This window comes from Calypte anna, chromosome 1 (genome assembly GCF_003957555.1).
Source record: "Calypte anna isolate BGI_N300 chromosome 1, bCalAnn1_v1.p, whole genome shotgun sequence".
Lineage (NCBI taxonomy): Eukaryota > Metazoa > Chordata > Aves > Apodiformes > Trochilidae > Calypte > Calypte anna.
In genome coordinates, this window is record NC_044244.1 from 181,264,944 (window position 1) to 181,282,567 (window position 17,624).

The window sequence follows — 17,624 nt, forward strand, 5'->3', positions numbered from 1 at the left end:
AGAAAGTCCTGTTTGTTGAAAGATACTGATCCATTAAAGCAGTGCTTGTGCATCTTGTGTGTTCTGTGAGTTAACTCCAGCACTGAAGGGGCCTTGGTAAACTTTTTACTTTCAACATCGAAGGGCTGCATCTGTGAGCATTCTTAGCTGTGCTTTGAATTTAAATTCTTTTTATTTCATTTCAGCTTTAGATATTTATTAATCACTCTGTGAAATGAAACCTTCAAGTTATGTTGCACAAGTAAACACAAATATTACATTGGCCTCAAAAGAAAGTTAATAAACCTTACACTAGAAACATTTCAGTTTTAGAACTCTAGTATGGAGACTGATGCAAGTGGCCAGTTCATATTTATGGTTATTTTATGGAATTAGTTCTAAGAGCATTATTCAGAAAATATAATGTCTGGCTTTGAAATGGGATATATCCAGAATTTTGTTTATGCTGTAATTGTTTGCTAACTATTTTTAGATAGAGGTTTATTTCACCTTGAAACAAGAGAGTACCTGCATCAGTCATAGTTACTAATTTCCATTTTTGCTGGTGTATCAGATGTATCTACATGGAAAAATTGGCCTCCCTGTCATTGCAGGACTGTTCAAAATCTTAATTATTTCAGATAGGGTAGCTGTGGGTACTTTGAAACTGAAATTTCCAGTAAGGCCACTAAACTTAATAAATATAAACTACATATAAACTGTGCAGCATGTGTATCATACCAGTTTATTATCTGGTAAAATTGCAGGTATTTCACAGATATTCTTTGGGGTGCTCTGTGTAGCTTTTTGTTTAACTCCTGTGTTGGCAGCTGTCAAGTTTTCATTGTTATTTTTGAAGTTCTCAGGAACTCCAGTTTGGAAGAAACACATCACTCTTCAAAATACATTTATCTATAAAGACATTTAATGCATAACAGTTGTACTGGTTATATTGCAGTTATTTTTCAAAGGAACTGCAAGCCTATCTCAAGTATTTTATAGCAGGGGAGGACTAGGGGAAACTGGTTTTAAGAAGGTGAAGATACAGTACTCCAAAAAACAAATTGGTAATACTCTGCATGTGGTATCTAGCACTGGTCAAATCTCAGTTACAATATGTTAGTTGTATAGTTCAGCTCTTTTTTTTTTTTTTTTTTTTTTTTTTTTCCCTTTTGTGAGATAGATTGTTTTGGTTCCTGCTTTGGTTTACTTCCATTGCATACAGCTGTGTAGGCAAACCTCTCTGCCTGCCTGAAAAAGATGTATGGAGAAATGAAGTGTGTGGCAAATGAACTTCTTTATGGGACTGCAGCAAGTGTGTCATTAGGGACCAGTTAATGTGAAAGATCACTGCCCTGCAGACATTAGCAGGCTGCTTTGGAGTAGAGAGGTGTTTTTGTAGGAAGCTGAGACCAAAGTTAGTCAGTTACAGTGGCCTTGAAGTTGCCTATTGCTGCCTCTCAAAAGATCTAAAACTATTAGCTATCACAAAAAAAATGGAATCACATAAGACTGAAAAGAAACAATATATTTTGTTTTTAAATAAGTGAGTTATTCTTATTGCTGTGGCTAAAACTCTGTGGTTCCTGCCACCTCTGTATAGGAAAATAGATAATGAATCTCTTACTGGAGCTTAAGAGGCAGACTGCTGAAGAGCCTGCTTCTGAGAGAAGGTCCTAAGCTGTCAGGGATCCCCCCTTTGGGGGTTGGTTCTCTGCCGGCCAGGCATCCTGCTCAAGCTGTCTGCCTCCTATCCCATCCTCACCTGACCTCAGACCCATGGCTGTGTGTATGAATGTTTCTTTTGAAAACAGCTGCTGCATAAATTATTTGACAGAATTTTGGCATCAAGCATTTTTATGCACCATCATTTTCTGAAGAAAGCTTTCTTTGTCATCTTTCAACAATTGCTTTATTTGTTGGCTTCTGTGGCATAACTGGAAACATGGATTTAAAAATCCTAACTGCCTGGTAGCGAAATTAATTGAAATCATAGCTCTTCATTTCAAGAGAGTTCTGGAAGTTCTGCGTGATTTTTTTATTGTTTGTGACGTGGAGACTGCTGTTATTTTGGTGCTTTGGTCCAGAGTCCAGAATCCTGCATATGCTGTGAAGGTTTGAAGGGCTGGAGTCTCGTAGCAGTAGGAATGCTGCAAAGTCACAACCCTGCTAATCCTGACTTGGAGGGGCACCTTTGGGAATTGAAATACCAAAGTGATGAGCCTTGGTGTCTAATAGGTCACAAGCTGGTTTCAGAACATGGGAAGTGACAGGGATATCATTGCTGGTCCCAGCCGGCTGTTGGTTGGTTTTGTTTTCCTCTATTTGCAATGCCATTTCACATAAATGTTAAGATAAAAGTAAGTATAAGTAGTTAATACTTTCTGAAAGGAAAAAAAATTAAAGCTTGATATGATTGCATTCACTAAATATAAATTTATTGGAAATGTATAAGTAGCAGAAGTGAACTCCCACTCCAGTAACAATAGTGGAGATATGCAATATTTTGCCTGGCAGTGATACTTGGTTTCTTTTGGCCAAATATTTTCCTTATATTTGTTTTGTTTTCATGTTAGCTGGTGCCAGTAATTGGGAAAGATACGGTGTTATTTTTCTGTTCAGTGCTTATTTCATTTCAATTTTTGCACAGTTTTGTCATCTGTGAACTTCTTGATTATTTTCATACACTCATAATACTTACTTGCAATGCTTTTTTGTGAATATACTATTTTGAAATTGCATAACATTATGAGTATGAAAGAATATAGGCACAGGGTGGTTCTTGCATTTTATATAAAATGGAAACAGTCTTAAATTTAAGCTGTAGAACCTATCAGTTTAGTTTGATTTCTCTTTTTTCCTTATAATATGACACAAGTTCTTCATGATCTGAAACAGTACAAATTCAGCAGTTGGCTCTAAATTTATTCTGTTTCTTTTTTGCTTTACTAAATGATAGAATTTGTTTTTTACTCTCATAAAACATATTATAGCATATATTTTAACAAAAAAAAATCTCAACTGCTGTTTATTTTGCATAGCATTTTTTTCTGTTATTGTGTGCTGTGGTAATTTATCAGATCTATGAGATCTGTAGGACAGTGATACTTAATTTTTATTGAGTTTTGCACAAGAGAATTCTTACTTCCAGTGGGTAGCTTTTTTTATTGGATGTGAACAATAAATGTTGATTCTGTAAACTCATTTAAATTACGTCTACCAATTGTGATTTGGTGACAAAAAATTATCCTATAAAACTTTGAATTTATGTTTCTGATTAAAAAAATTACCTTAAGGTTTAAAATCTGTTTTTAAGTAAGTAATATACGGTTGCTTGATAGTAATTTTAAGTGGTATTTGGGTAAAACGTGAAGCAAAAAGTTAGTACATATTTATGGAAGATTTTGCAGTGATAAAATGTAGGAGGAAATGACAGTCTCTCTAGCAAGTGATAGACATGGTCTCTCTTAGAGAGCCCTCCAAGTCATCAGTTGATAGCACAGATCTCCACTGTTTGCCATGCACTCTCATTTGTCTCCTGGAGACCAGACTTAAGTACAGTCATCTAATGTAACTACATGCACATAGATAGTTGTGCTACTTTCTGTTCCTTTGAGTACTGTTGAGTTGACATACTTATAAAATGGAGAATCTAATTTAGCTTTTGCATTGTTAATTAACTTACTCTAACTCTTGGGCTTCAATCTGCCTTCAGTTTTGCAAGCAACAAGCCTCTACTGTGAAAAGTGTGAACCCCAGGGATTACTACAGCTCTAAATCCTGCTTACTGTTAGCAGATATTAGAACCAAGCTTGTTTTAATTTTTACCACTCTCTCGAATTTTATCTTCTGTAATAATAAAAAATAATCCATTGCATATAATTGTCTTTATGTTAGGTGAATACAGTCTGTCTTTATAGTTGTGCTGCATTAATTATGTCATAATTAATAACTTAAAGCTACTGTTTTCATTTTTTCATGTTGATTTTTTTCATTAGACAAATGTTGCTCCATATCTGCCTTGTCAGTCATTGTAGCATTATATCTCTCTGTAGTCTTTAGTCTTAACATTCATTTTTCTTTAGCAGAGAACATTGATGCTACTTAAAGTGTTTTCACTCTTTTTTTTTTCCAGCCCCACTTTTCAAACTTATCTCTGCAGATTAGAAAAATTAAAATGGAATGCTCTAGTGCATCTTTGGTTGCCGTGCAAACATTTCTATTATTTACTGTGGGTTTTTACTGGCAAGAAGCAAGGAGAAATAATTTCTTTTGTAGTTTTATGAAACAGCATTTCATATCTGCATTTTTATGAATGAGAAATCGTTTATCCAAAAGTTTGCTTTTTATAAATGAATTACTCAAAATATTTTGGTTTTCTACTTATCCTTAAATTGTTGGGTATTTTTAAGCACTTCTGAAAATCTTACTGATTTGATGGAATCACAGAGTTAGAATACTGGGTTCTCAGATTATTCTGAATAGTACATCACTTTTTCTTAGTATAACTGTAACTCCAGTTAATAATATTCTTGAGGGCAGTGCTACTTTTGGCACTTTTTTCAGGCCGGTAGCAAGAGTGATTCATGGAAGTCATTCCTTTAAAAGTGTGCAAGAAAGTGTCTAGCTGCATATTTTTTCTGGTTTAGAATGAATTGAGAAGGAGGCAGGATCCTATCTACTCATAACTTTGAAAGCATATTTATTCAAGGCATAAAGACTTTATTAGAACAGAACATAATACTGAATCAATTCATTACCATGGTCACGTAACTTAACAGCCTTTTATTAAAAAAAAAAAAAAGCTTTCTTAGGCAGAGCAGATTTCCTTCCTTTTTTCCTGTGATGGCGTACTTACATTTCTCTTGATTTGGGAAAAAAATTGCCATATCATTCCTTAACTGAGAGAAGTGGAGGGTTTTATAGACATGAAATACAGTTTTGCTGCTTTAGAATGATGTTGTTTTCATGTTTCAAGTGTGACTGGAGATGCCAGCTTAAATGCAGTTTTGGAGTCCTTTGTACAAATTTTACTTACCTCTAAGTAATGCTTAGGGGGTTTAATACTAGGAGATGCCTGATAGTAAAATTTATAAATTTATAGTACTTGGGGAGCTGTTGTGTCTGTATTCTAGCATTAGTGGATTTATATTCTACAAAAACTAGAAAGAAGGTTACTATTTGGAGAGCTGCAAATTATGGTGTTAGCTAACTTAATTGTTTTTTATTACCTACTGAAAAGTGTATTTTGTACATGTAGGGTACTTGTTTACCTCCTTTCAAATTTGTAGTATTTGCTGTCATGTACATGGACTTTGTTATGATTAATTTAAAAACAAGCCTTTTAATTTTGTTTTTGGCAGAGAGGGTCGCCGAGTTTATAGAAGACTTCAGTGGACAAGAGTCTAAAGAAAGCAAGAAAAATGCCGAAACCAGTAAGTAGTTCATAAGACCCCATAAAATACAACTGGAGTTGGTGTAGGTTGATACCAACATGTGGAAAGATCAAGCAAGCTTGGTACATGCTGCATGGAGCACACTCGAAGATGGGGAGAGCACTTAAAAACTATGATTAACTTGGAGCCCATTTGGCTGACAAGAGGAATGACTTTTCAGGAATTGTTGACTTTGAGATGGCTTATCTCACACTGGTTCATGGAGGCATAATTTGAGCCTGACATAACATCTGTAAGAATCAGTGGAAGGATTTGCTGCAGGGTTTGGCAGGGGAAGATGAAACACAGGTGAAGTGTCTGTGGCAGCAATAGCACTGAGTTGGGTGGTAGTTACACCATACTAGGGTTTATAACTTAAAAGGTAAGTCTGGAAGGGAGGATAGGAGCCATGTTTGTGGTCATGTATTCACCTCACTTCAGCTGGGGTAAGGGTGCATCCACTTTCTATCTGAGGGAGGGACAAATCCAATATTTGTATCAATAATAGCTCTAATTCTTTAAGGAGAAAAATTTTTAGTACCTGATTTTTCTGCTGTTGATGTAGTATATGCTGCTTAGAATTTCATCTGCCATGTGTTAAATGACTTCCAGTTGTCTCTTCCAATTGGACCCAGTGAGCACAGCATTCAGAAAGGCAAACAAATTGTCAGTGGAGATTATTTCAGTTCAACCCAATTGGCTTATGTACTAGCCTTCAGGCTTCCTTTCTGTACTGATGTTTCATTGAGGTGGTAGATTAGGAGCAGGGCAGATCTCTTACCATGAATAAATATGTCTGTGTGCATGGGTTTGCACATACATACCTATACATAAATGTATAAATGGTTTGTGCTATTAATCAGATGTTACCAGTGTAAATAGTCCATATTACACCCCAGTACTTGGGACTGGTACAGTTTAATGAATAACATGAGCTTGGGACTGTCCAAGGGCTAAGAGTTCTGTTCTGAGCTTTGCTGTTGGTAGCTGACCAACTGGCCATACCCCATTGTTCCTATAATTTCTTCCCCTCCTTGTGGACTAGTGGCACAATATCTCAATGCTTTTTGAAGTTGGAAGTAGTTGTTTATATCCTGCACCCATCTTACAGAAAGCTGCACTATTAAGGACAGGAAAAGGAATTGGCAGCATACTATTTTTTAACACTTTTAAATCCTGGCTGTAGGAATTGGGTAGTGCTTTTGGTGGAGCTTTTCAACTGGAAAACTGTACTTCAAGAATAAGGCAGAAAGTCATTGGGAGCTGTTGTGGTTCCTGAGGCCCCCAACCCTGTGCAGCTACAGAGCAACGAAGTCTCAGAATTGATGAGCAGAAAAAAACACGGTCTGCATGAGGCTGCTTCTTTTTAAATTCTGGTGATTGGAACCAGTCAGTTTGGGCAGGCAGGGTTCCCTCTGTTTTAAGGATCTAAGAAAATCATAGGAAATACAGTTTTAGGGTTGTTCACAAGTAAAGAAATACTTTTAGAACTGAGATTGCAGAGGTGTTGGAAGAGCTCACAGTCTACCCTAGGAATGGAGATTAGCTACCAGATCTTAGGGAAGTAGTTGAACTCATGCCAAAGATGAGGTAATTTTTTTTCCCCTTTTGTGACAGGCCTTATATAAAGAGTTCTCATGTTGGGATATTCTTGTGTATCTCCTGACTGTGTAAGTGCATGTGAGATCTTAGAACAAAGCAAAGTGGAAGGAGCCATTAAAAAATAAAATAAAGTTGATATTTATTGAAAAATATGGATTTGTTCCTCTAAACTGCTGGTTGCTCTAATTATGATTGGTAATCAGTGAAAGAAGTAGCAGCACATATGCCAAAATAATTTTCTGTATAATAATCAAAACAGATTTTGCCCTAGTTACTACTTATCCAGTAGATTGCTTTGGAGATTGAGATCCCTTTTCCCTCCTTTTTTTTTTTTTTTTTTTTTTTTTTTGGAGACTATAAGAGCCTAGTCATTGGTTATTTTTAATGAATCAAACATTGTCCTTTGAAGAGTCTTGCTGTTGTTCTGGAGTTTGATAGTACTGGACTGCCGAAGTTCTCTTGCCCTGGATATTCACAGTAGCTTATAGCAGTTGTCTTTAAAAGACAATCCACAATAACCAAATGTACTTCAAATCTGAAAACTATTTGTGCTTCAATGCTGCTTCTTCATTTCTGACAGCTGTTATGATAAGACTGTTGTTGTGCTATAGTTTTATTGAGATCTTTTAACCTGGTAACTAAGGATCTAGTCATGGATAAGATTGTGTAGAACTATGAAACCTGAGTGATTAAAACTGGTGCGAATCTTGACAGTGTTATTTGTTGCTGCCTCTATTACTGTGGCTTATTTAAGTTTACATTAATTTTTCCCAGATTCTGCTCTGATGATCCAACTGATAATTTTCAGAAAATCTGATCAGCTTGTAAATACATGAAGCCATGTAGTACAACTATAAATAAGTTCTCTCTACACGTGTTGAATTAATTTTTTGTTATGTATAAGAAAATACCATGAGTTGGACTTGATCTTTATGGGTCCCTTCCAGCTTGAGGTATTTTATGATTCTGTAATTGAATTGTAAATTGAATTCTGTAATTGAATAATTAAGCTATAGATTTCTCTAATCAAGAAACTAAATCACTGTACAATTAATGGGCTAGATTTTGTTTTCAGTTTTTTTGTTGTTTTTTTTTTCTTTTGTATTCAAGTTATGTAATACTCAAGTCAAAATTAAGTAAATGGAGACCATTTTAAAGCAAAGTTGTTTAATTTTCATGGAAGTCTCAACCAGAAGTAAGGTTCATGTTACTGTCAATGATCTTCTTACACATAGTAGTGAAAGGTCATTGTTCTTAAGTGTTTGGGATTTTCTCAGAGGCTACTAGGTTAAATAGCTTGAGTGAAAAGGCTGTTTTGAAAGGGTAAAAGTGACAAATATATATTGTCTTGAGATATTAATGTATTAGGTGTATGGAAAATACATGTTACTGAACTGTTTTCTTGTTTGCTTCAATTAGAAAAGTCTGCTCACTTTGGCTGTACATGTAACAAAGTGGCTTTCAGTTCTTTTTAACAGTTCACTCAATGCCTCCTCTAATTTTAAAATAAAATAGTCCTGAGACTTAATACTCTCAGTTCTGCCTAGCAGTGCAAAATTAAGTTTCATGTAGCTTCTGTTGTGATTCGTATAAAAATTGTGATTCTTTGTTTAATTAGATTTTTGCTTCTGTGATCAAAATTGGAGCTGTTAATAGGACTGTTTTCAGTGTGCTTAATTCTTTGCTTACTGAAAAACAGAGTATTTGTTGAATCTTATTTTCAGTGCTTTTTTCCTAGAAGAACGGATGCAAAATATTTTTCAGCTTTGTTGTTTCTCAGCCAAATGCCGTTTTCCCAGATCTTCACCAAAAATAGAAGCACAGAAGCTAAAATTAGACATTGTTAGTTACATAACTGTTAATCATTTCATAGCCAAAGAAGATTAGGTTTAATTGATTGAAATATTAGTTGCATTTATAAGGGTGAAAGAGGAGTTAAAATTGTCAGCCATTTCTGCTGGTATCTTGCAGCATTTTTGTACAAGACTGCAAGGCACAAAAGAGAAAGCATTGTGCTGAGTAGTAACATGGGTACATGTCAGAGTCACCAAGATTTAAAAAGATTACTTTTTTGGACTTTGACATTTTGTGTATAAAGAAGGAGTAGATACCAGATTGTGGAGAAATATGGATGTTTAAATTTAAATTAATGTTTAAAATATCAAGTTCATTGTTATAAGGTGGTTGAGCTGAAATAGTATAAGAATTATTTTTTCACTAGAGTGATGTTTACAGAAAAATCATTGGGATGTGTAATGCAGTATGCAAATTATGGTTTTAATATATAACTTATTTCTGCAGCATAAATAGACAACTGATGTCAGTTTGCAGGACTTTCTTTTGATTTATCTATTAGCAAAATCTATCTGCATCTACTCTGTAGCCTTCTGTTCCTAGTGCTGTTTAATCTTTAACTTTTTACTTTATCTTCTTTAATTTTTGTCCAGCATCTCCTGTTGTGTCTGTTTTGAGATTAATGTGGTGATGTGCTGTGTAAAGCAGTGGGACCAATGTGCTGCTACTGCTTAACACAAATAATTTAATATGCAAATTTGATACAGTAGTTGGCAGAACTAGTGTGAAGAAACTTGTGTGAGGAACGTTTTTGCTATATGCAATTTTCTTTTAATTAAGAAATGAACATGTTTCTGTAGCTTTTACATGAAACTAATATGGCATTTCTTAAAACACAGCAAAACCTCTGGAACCCTTTTTCATATAATTTTTAATTATCTTCTCATTAAATATTGGTACCTGCTTAGTTTTGGGCTTACTGATGAAAGCTGAAGTACTGCAACTAATTTCTGTGAACCATGGCTGGAGTAAAGTAATGGGAGGTCTTGTACTATGAAGCTAACACTTGTTTTTGCAAATATTCTATGGATTCTATCTACATTTGAGGAGAGTTCCAAAAGTTAATGTCATGACTGTGTAATAGCCCATTAAATTGGGGAGAGTTGAAGTTAGAATGTGTAAAACAAAAATGTAATTCCCTTACGAAATGCATGTTTTTCATTGTTCCAGGTCTGTTAATTGACTATACTCTGTTGGTTGGTATAATTTCTTTCATAGATAAATTGCTTTCGATTGTGGGGTTTTTTTAATCTTTTATAAATACTTTTTTCTGAGCTGTAGCAAATGCCTTCATAACCCATTGGCAACATTTGTTGTCAAAACATCAGTTGTTCCTTTTGCAAAGAATAATCAACATGAATGTGTGTGTGTCCTCTTCTCTTGACTATTTCTCATCATAATGAAGCATGTCTGGTAAAATAGAGAGAAACTCAGATTGCTAGTTCTAGTACCAAGGTGAAAAATATATCTGTCACAATGCAAGGGTTTAAAGCATAATGAATTGGGAAAAGTTTATTACAAATAGATTAAAAAGTAAGTACATTTACCTAGGTAGTGGGGAAAAACAGTTTTGTCAGAAATAAGGGAAATCTATATTTTTTTGTAGCATTTTTTTCCTCAAACATTTCGTGAGCCTTTCACAGTGAAAATTTGGGTCCCTGGGGCCTGATTATATTGTTCGGTGTAGGCAAGTGAGTCAAGCTAAATAGTCACTTTGAAAGCTGCAAGGTAGGTGTTGGTAGTCTAGACAGAGATTCAGTGCTAAAGTAGAGCTTTGCAGTCATGTTTTCCTAAATGTCCAGCAGACCTTTTTTGTATGTTATGCTAAACTTTACTGTGTCCTTTATACTATCTTACAGCAACTGTGAGATTTCTGGGGCTGGTCTAGGAGTGCTCTATTGCTGTCCTTCAGTTCTGTCATCATGGGGCTGCTGCTCAGGTTCAGGCATTTCAGGCAGGATGTTGCCTTATCTGTGGAGGAGGACGTGAAGTCTCACCACATGGACCTTGCCAGAGGAGTCACAAAGTCTTAAATAACCCAGTTACTAAGCCTACAACAGCATTTTTAAGTATTTCCTAGACGTGACCACTATGATGTTTTAGTATTTAATATTTGCACAGAGATCTCTAGGTCATTAATAAGTGACATAAATTGTTAAATTGTGACAACAAAAAAAAGTTTGTGTCCAGCCCCTTTTTAGACCTTTAAAAAAAAAAAAAAAAAAAGTTTAAAATTATTGACCAAGTCTTACCCAGAGCTCTGTGATAGTTTCTGAAGTGTGAAGGAAGATGTGTACTTCTGGTGAGAGCAATATTGAAAATTAGGCATAAAGGAGTCTTGTGGTATGAGTAGTGGTAGCCTTCCAGTGCTTGCTACAGGAAACCTTCACACGTTTCTGTTGTTACCATTGCAAGAGCTCCTTCCTGTTTCTGTATTCATGTGGTAAGGTTAGTTCAGAGTAATTATGTTCAGATTAGTGGCTGCCTTTGTAATTTGTGGTTCAGATCATTTCCCCATCGCCCATGTCACATGAGGAGCATTGCTGCAAAGTGGCTGGATACCAACAGTTTAGATGCTTAAGCTTTATTTTACACACAATGTGACTGACACCAGAGGGTTGAAGTTATTGAGGGCACACTGTTGTGATTGAGGTTTGGATTAGATAAATAGACCTTCTGAGCTCAGTCTCAGATTTTACCAAAAGTAACCTTTGTAATTTCCATGCCCCAAAATAACTTGTAAAAGCTTAGTATTTGAATGTCAAAAATTTAAGGCAGCCCAAGTGTCTGCAGAAGGAATATGATCAACTATAGTGTTACCTTTGTAGGTCTGTTTGAATATAGTTCGTATCATAAAAGATAACATTTTAATATTGCTACAGTTTAATTTGTGACAGAACTGTAAGTAAATACTAATTAGCAGTTGGGTGATCTGTTAACCAGAAGTTCAAAGAAGAAGAAAATTGCTGAAGACTTAAGCAGTTACTGTAATGCATATAAGTGATCAGATACTCCTGATGTGTATTTGGTTCTATCACAGATGTAGCAGCTGTGTAATCCTATAGCACTCTGTTTTTATTTGAGGCAGTAATGTCCAGAAATGAACAGGATCTACAGACATCTGGGTTTGCCTCTGCGTTCTACTGTTTGAGTATATTAGTTCTTGTGAGGGATATAGACTTACAGGTAGTGATTCTGGCATTTGTAGTAGATGACATTTGTTATAAGGCTATTTATGTAAGATGTTTCTGCTGCAGCTCTAAAAGGTCTGCTGCAATTAGTTACTGTGCTTTGTAGGCTTTCTGTGAGGCTTCTTGTTTTAGCAATGCTGCTGTTACATAACAGAGTGCTTTGGCATTTAATAAAGTTACATTTTAGCCTTATCCCTTGTAACTTATTGTAGCTGCCCTAAAGCAGGCCTCTTTTTTTCTTAAGGTTGAAAAACTGCTTTAAAAAATTAGCATATTGTAATAAAGGGGCAACCTCCTACACTTAAACCAGTGCAGCTGACAGTGAATTAAGCCTAACTGTTAAGATGGGTTCTGTTAGAGAATAAGTGGGGGTTTTTTTCTCTCTTGAAATGGGCAGGGTGAGAGAATATACAGGAAACACCTCTTTTCCCTCTTCCTGATACACTCGCTCTAATTTTTATTTTGGAGGATAAGTTTACTATCTTTTACTCCAAAGCCTTCAACTCTTGTTCTTTATCAGCATTTGCACACAAAAAAGTTTGTTAGCCCCCTACTATCTTCCTTGTTTGCAGGTCTGTAACCTAGAGTTCATCAGACTCACACTACTCTTATGTATCCAGCTTATGCCCCAAGCTGTTTACCTGGACACTGAAGAAAGGAGTGAACAAGCTTAATCTGTTGCCGGGGAACAAACTTCTACCCAGTTTTGGTTTTTTGTTTTTTTTTTGTTTGGACCTCAGATCTGCCTTTTGTGTTCTGTCTTGCTTAAACTTTTACAGACTCACTTCCCAAAGTATTCCACCTGGTGGCAAAAATAGGGAATTAGTGAGTGGAAATGGTTTACACAGGCATAGAGCAAGTAGTGTAAGAACCTGTAATACAAGTCCTAATTTATTCCTGTTTTGTATTTTGTAGTAGAGAGAGGGAAATTAGAATATTTCTGTGTGCTTTAAAAAAGTTTCATGCATCTGGTTTTTGCATTTATAGCAAAGTAGATATGACCTTTGCCACTTTATATTCCCATTCACTAAAGATAAATAAAATGTCATACCCTGGCAGTAGGAATGGGGGACTATTCTAGCAGTGAGAAGACAGTACTGTTCATTTAGTACTTTGTTCTGTTTCATGAAAATTTTCCCTTGTGTATGTACCAGTTGAAGAGAAATTAGAGTAGACTGTTGTGCTTCCAGATATCTCCTGAAATATTTGACTGTTTGTTTTAGAACACATAAAAACAGTGGTTGTCAGGAATCATCTGGAATATGATCTCTTCTTTCAGCAGAAGGAAGAGGTTCATTGAATAGTGGTGGATTTTTCAGTCTTGTAGTAAGGGAATTGGATGAGATCAGTGTTAAGGGGAGCTATCATGTAAAGTTCCTTTTTCCATTGATAAAATCTGCTATATATACTTTAAGGCCACTGAACCTCCTAATTTTGAAACAACATAGCAGGAGGCTGCTTGGGTTTTTTTATATTACCAAATATAAATACCTTAATGTGATATGTATACGACTAGAAACTTTTGCATGCATTCTGAGAAGCCCACTGAAGATATGGCTCAGTACCTGAGTGTCCTGGTGTTCTTTGAGTGTTTGGTAGTCACTGCAGCTTAACCATTATATTGGTTTTGAATTTTATTCCCTGATATGACCTTCAAGCCTAGTGTTAAATATTGTCCTGAATATGCTTTTATACTACATAAAAGATGAGATGGTTTTGCATATTCAAGTTTTTAATTTTTTAATCTGCCTGTTCTGACCATTAAAATGATTGAATTTACTTACCATACATTGTTTCTTACAGGCTATCACAGTACATGAAAGATTACGCTGTTGCAGTATAATTTAAATATTTCTTTATTTTCTGTAGATCAATGTCAGAGTAACGACAATGGATGCAGAGTTGGAATTTGCCATCCAGCCGAATACAACAGGCAAGCAGCTCTTTGATCAGGTAACTGGTGCATGTGTCTGTGTGTGTATGTCTACAAAAAAATGAAGCTATTGTGGGCTTTAAGGCACACTTTGAAAAAGTGGGACTATTCTCATGTAGATCAGATTTTCTTACGTTATCTAAGATATGCTCTCAGTTAGTTAGAACTTTGTTACTTCTAAAGAAATGTAATAAATTCAAAGAAAATTTGGTGTAAAGAGGTTAATGGTGAAGCTTGAGTTGGACTGCATATGAAACTACTTGGAAATTAATGGTATTTTTAATATCTAATAAAATAATAGCTGCAAGCACAGTATAATTGTTAGAATAACATGTATGAGAAATTTCTATAGCTTTTACTGTTTAATAAAGGATGTAACAATAAGAGTTCATTAAGGAAAGCTAACATCTTGTATGTTTTTTTTCTAGAATGGAAGCTGTAGGTATCTTTCAGATCCTGAATGTTAGAGAAGTAATGTTGTCCAATGATTCAGTTTGAAATTTAAGTTAGAAAAAACACAGACTAAATGGAAAAGTGAAAATGATGGCTTTAATGTGCTTAGGGTTGGCAAACTCATCAGTACTGTGTGTTCTCACTTGATAGTGTAATGGGCTAAATGCATGGTTTCTTAAAAAGAATTATTCTCACATTCATTTTGTGTGATGTAAACCATCGGAATCTTGAAACAATTTTTTGATCTGGGTCATGGATTATTCTAGAAAATGTTAAGAATAGAAGTTGTCAATGTGTTGTTTCATTTTTCCTTGAGTACCCAATACATCTTATATTAGATCTGAGATATATATCTAGTTAAAAATGCAAAAGTATTAAAAATCAGTCTTCAAAAAGTTTAACTGTATCAGCAATGTCTGGTAGAACTGTTGTTTCTGTTCTCCCTACTAATAGATGCTTAAATTATGTAAGGATGGGTATTAAGAGAAGGTAACAGACTGAAAGAGTTCCTTAAGAGCTATTAAACTTATAATTAACATTTAAGAGCCTGTTAAGTGTCTTAGTATGCAAGTTGAAGAGAGGTGAATATTTAGTATTTTGTGATACTGAGCTTTTTCCTGCAGAGGAAGGGTATTTAATTTGCTATTTTTTTTTTTAAATGTCTGACTCAACACTTGTACCCTCCTCTGCTCTATACCTAACATCAGTAGCAGTACATCTTCAGCCTCAGCAAAGCAATACACTTCATGACTCTTGCAAGAGCCTCGAGCTGTTACTTGTCTTTTGCCAACCTTTGCTATCTTCTGCCATGCAGTACTGGGTGGGGTGACTTTCTGCTGCATAACATCTTGTGCCCAGGTAATCAGGTTCATCCAAACTGGGCCATTTTCAGACAGGAAACAAAGATACAACTTTGAATTCTTTTTCATGACCTCTTCAGCTTTGTGTCTCAATTCACCGGTTGGCTTTTGACATATCTCACCACCTCTTACAGTTAACTTGTAGATGTTGAAGTTGACTAATTATCAGGTCAGTCAAAAGTCAATCAGCATAATTGTGTGTGAGCAGAGAAGCATTTTCAGCCTGTTCTAAATTAATGTGTGAGTTCCACAGAGTAACATCAAGAGCACAACTGTATTGCAAAACCAGCATGAAATTTTCAGACAAAAGTTATGCTTTTTCTCTGTTGAAAGAATTGAATAGCACTGTTACTCAGAGTATTGATCTTCAAGATTAATGCAGAAATGGTGAACATGACAGTAGTCATGTTAGTTATTGCTTGCAGAGAATAACTTCTCCATTAATTTATCTGTTATATAGTGCTCCCCCATTTGTTTGGTGAATAACTTGTCCTTTTTTTCAGTCAGTGGTTCTTTTAAGAACACTGTTTTAATTGGTATTTTCTGGAGTTGTGGATTTGTTTCCCGTTCCATGCGTGTGTTTTCATCTTCATCTGCTAGCAGACAAGAACTTAATATTTGAGGTCTGTAGCTTTCTCTTGCATTGTGAAACTCAAGTTAAATTTGTTGCACAAGCTAATTTTTAAAAAATGACTCATATTTCAGAAGATACCTTAATATATTTATCACCACTTTTTTTGTCTATCCTGCCGTAGGGATCTGTCTTCCTTTAGTCAACCAATTTAGCATCTAGATCTTTACTAGGAAGGGAAGAACCCTCGGTGGCAATGTTTCCACACAGTGGTACTATGGAGGTTGTTTTGTTCTTTTGTTTTAAATAAGATTTTTGTACCAAGCACCTGGTACTTCTGGTTTACTGTAGTTGCCATTCAGAAAGAATGGGATAGTGGTCTCATTTATTTCAAGTTGTACTCTTTTCCTTGTCCTTTCCACATACCTCAGAAACCTCCCTTATGATCTTTCCAAAGTAAACTCAATTAATTTCTTGCTAGATTGTCTTTATTTGTATGTTTTGAATTGTCAAAATGTTTTTTTCTCTGGTTGTCTTTCTTCTCTGTTGTTATTGCCTATTAACAGTCAAGTTGTAGGACGTGGTGATGGATAAATCTGTGTTACAGGTGTAGTGAAGACTTCCCTAGAGCCACTTAATGAATGTTTTGAGCCATCATCAAACTCGAAAGTTTCTCATTTTGTACTTAGTTTTCACATCATGCTACTGCAGTGCATAAGTGCTTACATTATCTTGGTACAAACTTTCAGATTTTTTTTCCCTTTCATATGCATTGACAGGCAGTAATAGATGGTGCTTTTGCCTTATTTTAGGATGATGAAGTGCAATAGGCTGATCTGTAAGCTGGGTTTGTGCTGATTTGCAAGCATGTGTAACTGTATTACAATAGGCAAGTTGTTTGTAAATGGTGTGAAATGTGCATCTCTGGAAGGGCTTTTTAGTTAGCAGATGAGAGCAAAATGGTTTGCCATGAGCATAAGCTCTTGTCTCCTTATGTCTTATGTCTTATGGGCAGAGCTGTTGAGCACCTGCTGTTCTTACTGACTTGTGCAGCTTGGAGACCTGATCAGGTACAAAGGCTCAACTTGGACAGCTGCAAAGCAAAGAATATTCATCTGATAAAGCCACAAGTAGTTTGATCAGCATCATATAGGAGATCTGTGTTAAAAGGAGTGCAGGTCTGAAATTTCTGTGTTAGGACACCAGGTGAATTGTTATTTAGGACCATACTAGTAACAATTTTTAGGAAAAAAAAAGTGTTCACTAAAGGAGTCAGAGTGGATTCTTGAACATTGTTCTGTGCTTGGAGCTTGAAGGTAAAATGGTAGAGGAAATAAAAAGGTGCATTTGAATGTTTGTTGAGTGATAATACAAAAGTTCAAGGCATCAGATCTAGGTTTGCACAGCTATTTTGTGACATTTCCTCATTTTCAAAATCTTAATTTTGCAACCCGATAGTACTATGTTAAAATGAAGGAGGATCTATGTGTAAAATAATATTTACTTCACATGCATTCAGTAAAACAGCTTGACAACATGGTCCAACCTGAGAACATACGTAAGTACTGCCATACTGGATCTTCTGGAGCCAGAGTTTACACTTACTTCATAATCTTTGCTGGACCTTTCTGATTAATTGCTTATCGAATCCACATGTACTTTTGCTATAGAAAAGACTTATAAGATAGTTCTACAGTTTCATTATACTGTGTGTAGTAAATGCTGCTTTTTGTTTGCTTTGAACCT

The 17,624-nt window shown here is 35.4% G+C and overlaps 1 protein-coding gene across 1 annotated transcript in view; it reads left to right on the top strand.

The window, feature by feature from the left end:
- RDX (radixin) overlaps positions 1-17,624 on the top strand; it is a 38,784-nt gene that overhangs the window by 2,391 nt on the left and 18,769 nt on the right. The window contains exons 2-3 of the mRNA XM_030469074.1: positions 5,343-5,414; positions 13,931-14,014. Coding sequence (XP_030324934.1) covers positions 5,403-5,414; positions 13,931-14,014 — 96 coding nt within the window. The 5' untranslated portion in view covers positions 5,343-5,402. The remainder of the gene's footprint in view (positions 1-5,342; positions 5,415-13,930; positions 14,015-17,624) is intronic.